Below are 4,465 nucleotides of genomic sequence, written 5' to 3'. Positions count from 1 at the left end.
AAGGGGGTGTGTCATTTCTAAATCACATGACCTGCTACACATGATGTCATTAACTACTGATGAACAGACTGGCATGGCTCCAATGTATGTTCTTTCTCCTCTTTCTTCAATATTTAACATGAAGTAGTGTGTGAGTCATGTGTGGAATTATCGCATGTCAACAGTGTTACTACAATATTGTTATAAATAACTTTTAATTTCAACTTTTCTCAAACGTGGATCTAATATTTAGAAGAATCTTTCTGTAAAAATGCCATGTGGTGTTTGGTGATAGGCAGCCATGTTGATTTTTAGACCAGAAAACAGCAAATATGTCAACTATGTTACTGTCAACTATGTTACCCTTGTATAGGTAACTTAGTGGACTAAGAGTAACATAGTTGACACTCATGTCATGTTCTTATAGTTTTCAGCAGTTAATTTACTATTCTAACTGTACAGTAAATAAAAACACTGTTTTAAATATTAAATAAATAAATATAATAAAAGACAAACATGTTTTTCGAGAAAATGTCACGATTATCACCTGCAGAGAAGCAGCGTTGGTAATTTGTCCCCGGCGAGATGCCGACCCTGCAAAAAGGGAGGCATACCCAGGATGCAGACATGCCTCTATAGTAGAGTGTGCCCTCAGACCCTCTGGGGGCTATATTCCGCTCTATGGCTCCATAATCCATTTTGAAAGTCTTACCTTTGATATGGGTTTTCCCTTGACCATGCCACAAATAACTTATCACCCTTCCTGAAGGGAGCAGTTCTGTCCGCATACAGTTTAAATGCCCTAACCGGGTAGATTCAGTCTCCTGTCCTCCACAGAGGAGAACAAAGGCGGATGGAACGCCACTAGGTCGACTGGAGCACTCACAGAGGGGAAATTATTAGGCATGAAAACCAGGTTCGGCCTAATAGACACCCTGAGTTCCCACTAAATCTCATGCAGCTCGGGCTGACCAAGAGTGCATGCATGTCACTAGCACGCTTTGCAGTTGTCAGGGCAACCAATAGAGCGGAAGGAACTTCAGGTCCTGCACCTTCTCCAGCGGCTCAAAGGAATGATGTGATAGGGCATCCAGTACCAGAGTCAGATCCCAGGACGGGACCAGACATCTGGAAACCGCACAGGCACGCTTGACGCCTCTCTTGAACTGTCGAACCACCATCTTGCTTTATGCCGACGTGGTATGCCGAAATGGCTGCCAAGTTGACCTTAACGGAGGCCTTCCAGGCCTCTATCCAGGATCTCCTGCAGGAAGGTCAGAATGTGCAACACCGAGGCCTGGAACGGGACCACCCGATGAGGTCTAGCCGAGCACCAACGTTCAAACATGTTCCAAGCGATGCTGTACTGTTGTCTATAGTCGCCAGGGCCCTGGCGCCTAGAATCATTGCGACGACATTCGGGGGCAGGCCCTCTGCGTTCAGGTTTGACCCCTCACAGGCCAGACCCAGAGGCCCAGGTCCTGTGGATGTGGGTGGAAGATCTTGCGCCCTGCCTGCGTGAGCAGGTCCCTCCATAGGAGGAGCCACCAAGGCTGGTCGTAAAGGAGGGGAAATATTTCTTGCCTCCAGGCTGGAGTCCTCACACTGGCCAGAACGGGAGGAATCAGGTCCAATAGTGAATGCGTAGAGCAGACCCTTGGGCCAGTGCCTGTTCCATGGCATCCAGGCCTAGGGTTGGTGATCCTGCCAGGGAGATAAAGGAGTCAACACTTCTTGTTTTTCTCTGAGGCTAACAGGTCCACCTCGGGTGCCCCGAACCTGTCCCATATCTGGGCCGCCACCTCTGCAAAGGACCAGTTGTGGTAACGGAATGCACACCAGTCCCTGTATTCAGGAGTCCCGGACGTGACAGGCCGTGAGTGACAAGAGGTGCTTGTCGCACCACGTCAACAGCCTGTGTGCCAAACATGTGCAGGCGTAGAGACATCAGTCCCCCTTTCCTGTTGATGTAGCACATGGTCGTAGTGTTCTCGATTCTTACCAGAACATGGCAAACTTGTATGAATGGTTTGAAAAGCTTAGGGAAAGAAAGAAATTCAGGAGTTGATGTGGGCAAGCCTCAGGGCTCCGTCCTACACACCCCTGGTCATCCTGTCACTGTGGGTGGGCCCCCACCCTGTCAGGCTGGTGACTTTCCTGGCTAGGGCCAATCCCAGGGGGACGCCCTCCATGAGGAATCATCTGTCTACAAGTATGTAGTCTGCAGTCACTGTCCCTCGATGTGAAAGCATAGAATGAAAGTCATCTATAGTGGTAAGCTAAGAGTGTTTTTTTAGTGGTGCAACCACTCCTATAGACAGCTATGTGTGTCTCTGGCTGTGTCCGTCCCTGGCTGGCTGGCTAGCTGTCTGTGTCCGTCTGAGCACGAAAACTTCCGGGGACCCCCCCGGGGACCCCCCCACGGAGTTGCACCACTCACTTCACACGGCGTTTTCTTTTTGCAGGTTAGGAGCACATTTTACAATGTCTGTAAAATCTGTGTTAATAAACTGGCAAGTGTTCCATGTTAACTATCTGTATTTGTTTGTCAATATATCAAATGGTCTTAATTCAATACACTAAGAGGTGGAATATGCAGTTTGCTAACATACAATAATAATCATGAATTCATTTTATTCATGATTAGGTTATTTGATAAATAAATCATTATACTTTTTCATGTCCAGTCAACTCTGTTACTTTAGTCAACTATGTTACCATGCTGTCAACTAAGTTACCATTAGGTTTTTAAAGAAAACATATATATAGTTGTTCCATAAACTCCAAGTAAATGACTTAGCAACTTAGTAGCAGTGAAATATGTAGCTCAGTATAATTTTTTCAATAAAATTATCATGAATTTCAGGAGTTTTAGGAGAAAACATCTGGACCGGTAACAGCATTCTGTGAAATTAGGAGGTTTAATGCAAAAAAAAACCATTTCCGTTAATAATTGGAGATTATAATTGAAAATGAAGGTAAGCGGACGCATATTCTTCCAAGAACAATGATTTGTTTAAAAATCTGACATTTATCCATATACAGACAATTACAGTTTTTGTCCGTAACATAGTTGACCAAAAATGAGTTACCATCTCTGTTTTTTGATTAAATATCTAAAATCAGAACATGCCTGAGCTTGGCAATTACTGAAAACATAATCTCTAAGGAATACTCTGTAAGATAAAATAATAATATATTAGAAAATAATAACTTTTTTTCCAGAAATTTTTAAACTCAAAAAGTCCCGCAATTTGATATTGACCCATATAACAATTAACGTCGTATGGCCTAATCCTAATTTACAGTAAGAATTAGTCATATAGCAGGAAAAAAAAGACTTCGGCCTTTAATGTCCACCTTCCCCTCTGCGTGGTATAGTTGTCTCCGGTGACTCTTTATTCGGTCTTTCAGTGTTTTCTTCTTGACGAGGATAAGCCGTACGTGTGTCCTTTGGCTCGTGTATACGCTCTGCGATCCGAGTTTAAACACGGGAAGCTGCGTTCCGTCGACTCCTCAGCTGCCGGACGATGGAGTACGCGTCGTAGGTGTACACGAGGCTGGCGGTCAGACCGAACATGGCGCCCGCGAGGCCGGCGCTGTCCATGTGACCGTCGTGACTGAAGTCGTACAGCATGATGGGAGAGGAGATGAGGTAGTACCCGCCGTCGACGACGACGCGGAGGAGGTCGATCCAGAGCCACTGGACCCGTCCGAGGAAGCGCCGGTCCAGCTTCGTCGTGAAGACCACGAAAAGGCCGGCGGAGAAGATCATGGCGCCGGCGGGCATGAAGATCGAGCCGAACCACGAGTCGGCGTAGCAGATGAGAACGACGAGGCTCAGGACCGCTTCTGCTGCGAGAATAAATCCCTTCCGAGTCTCCGTCTGACTGGTATCCGTCATTCTGTTACAGATTGGATTCCCCATTGGAAGACGGTTTACAGATTGTGTTTAGCTGTCTTCTCGGTGGCTGTGTATAGCTCAGACTGAGTGTCGCTTCTTCTTTTCTCTCTCTGTCTATAATACATCTACTTCCCCGTTCAGGAGTAGAACGCACCGTCACATTGTGACACGTTTTGATCTTGTAGAGATTATCGTTGGGCTATTTCCACACTACTCATGTTTTAAGCATCATCATCGTCCTATCTGCCCTGTGCACCTTGTGTTTACGAAGCCTATAAAGGCCAAACAGCAATGTCATTCTGATGTTCAACGACAGAAATACAATGAAACCGTTAATGACATCACGTCTCTACAGGTCAAATGTAATAAATGACTGTATGACTTATAGCAGAGTAACTGAAAGACCCTGACCCTGGGCTTAGAGTATATATGAATAGAGACCCTATATAGAGGAAACCCTGAGGCGAAATGGACATAGTGGCTAATAGTGGTTAAGATGTTGGACTTTCATGCGGGAGTTCTGAGTTCGAATCTCAGGCGTCATACCATAGAGTTATTATGCGTCATACACATACAAAAGAT

General features: G+C 45.6%; 1 protein-coding gene across 1 annotated transcript; it reads right to left on the bottom strand.

Moving 5' to 3' along the window:
• Positions 1-3,252: 3,252 nt before the first annotated feature.
• On the bottom strand, positions 3,253-3,913 carry LOC308331520 (proteolipid protein 2-like). Its single transcript, XM_080786982.1, has one exon. The coding sequence runs from the start codon at positions 3,905-3,907 to the stop codon at positions 3,464-3,466; it is 444 nt and encodes a 147-aa protein (XP_080643108.1). The 5' UTR covers positions 3,908-3,913; the 3' UTR covers positions 3,253-3,463.
• Positions 3,914-4,465: the final 552 nt, after the last annotated feature.

Source organism: Protomyctophum bolini, assembly GCF_963924005.1.
Source record: "Protomyctophum bolini genome assembly, chromosome: 17".
Taxonomy (NCBI): domain Eukaryota; kingdom Metazoa; phylum Chordata; class Actinopteri; order Myctophiformes; family Myctophidae; genus Protomyctophum; species Protomyctophum bolini.
This window is presented reverse-complemented; position numbering and strand designations above follow the sequence as displayed.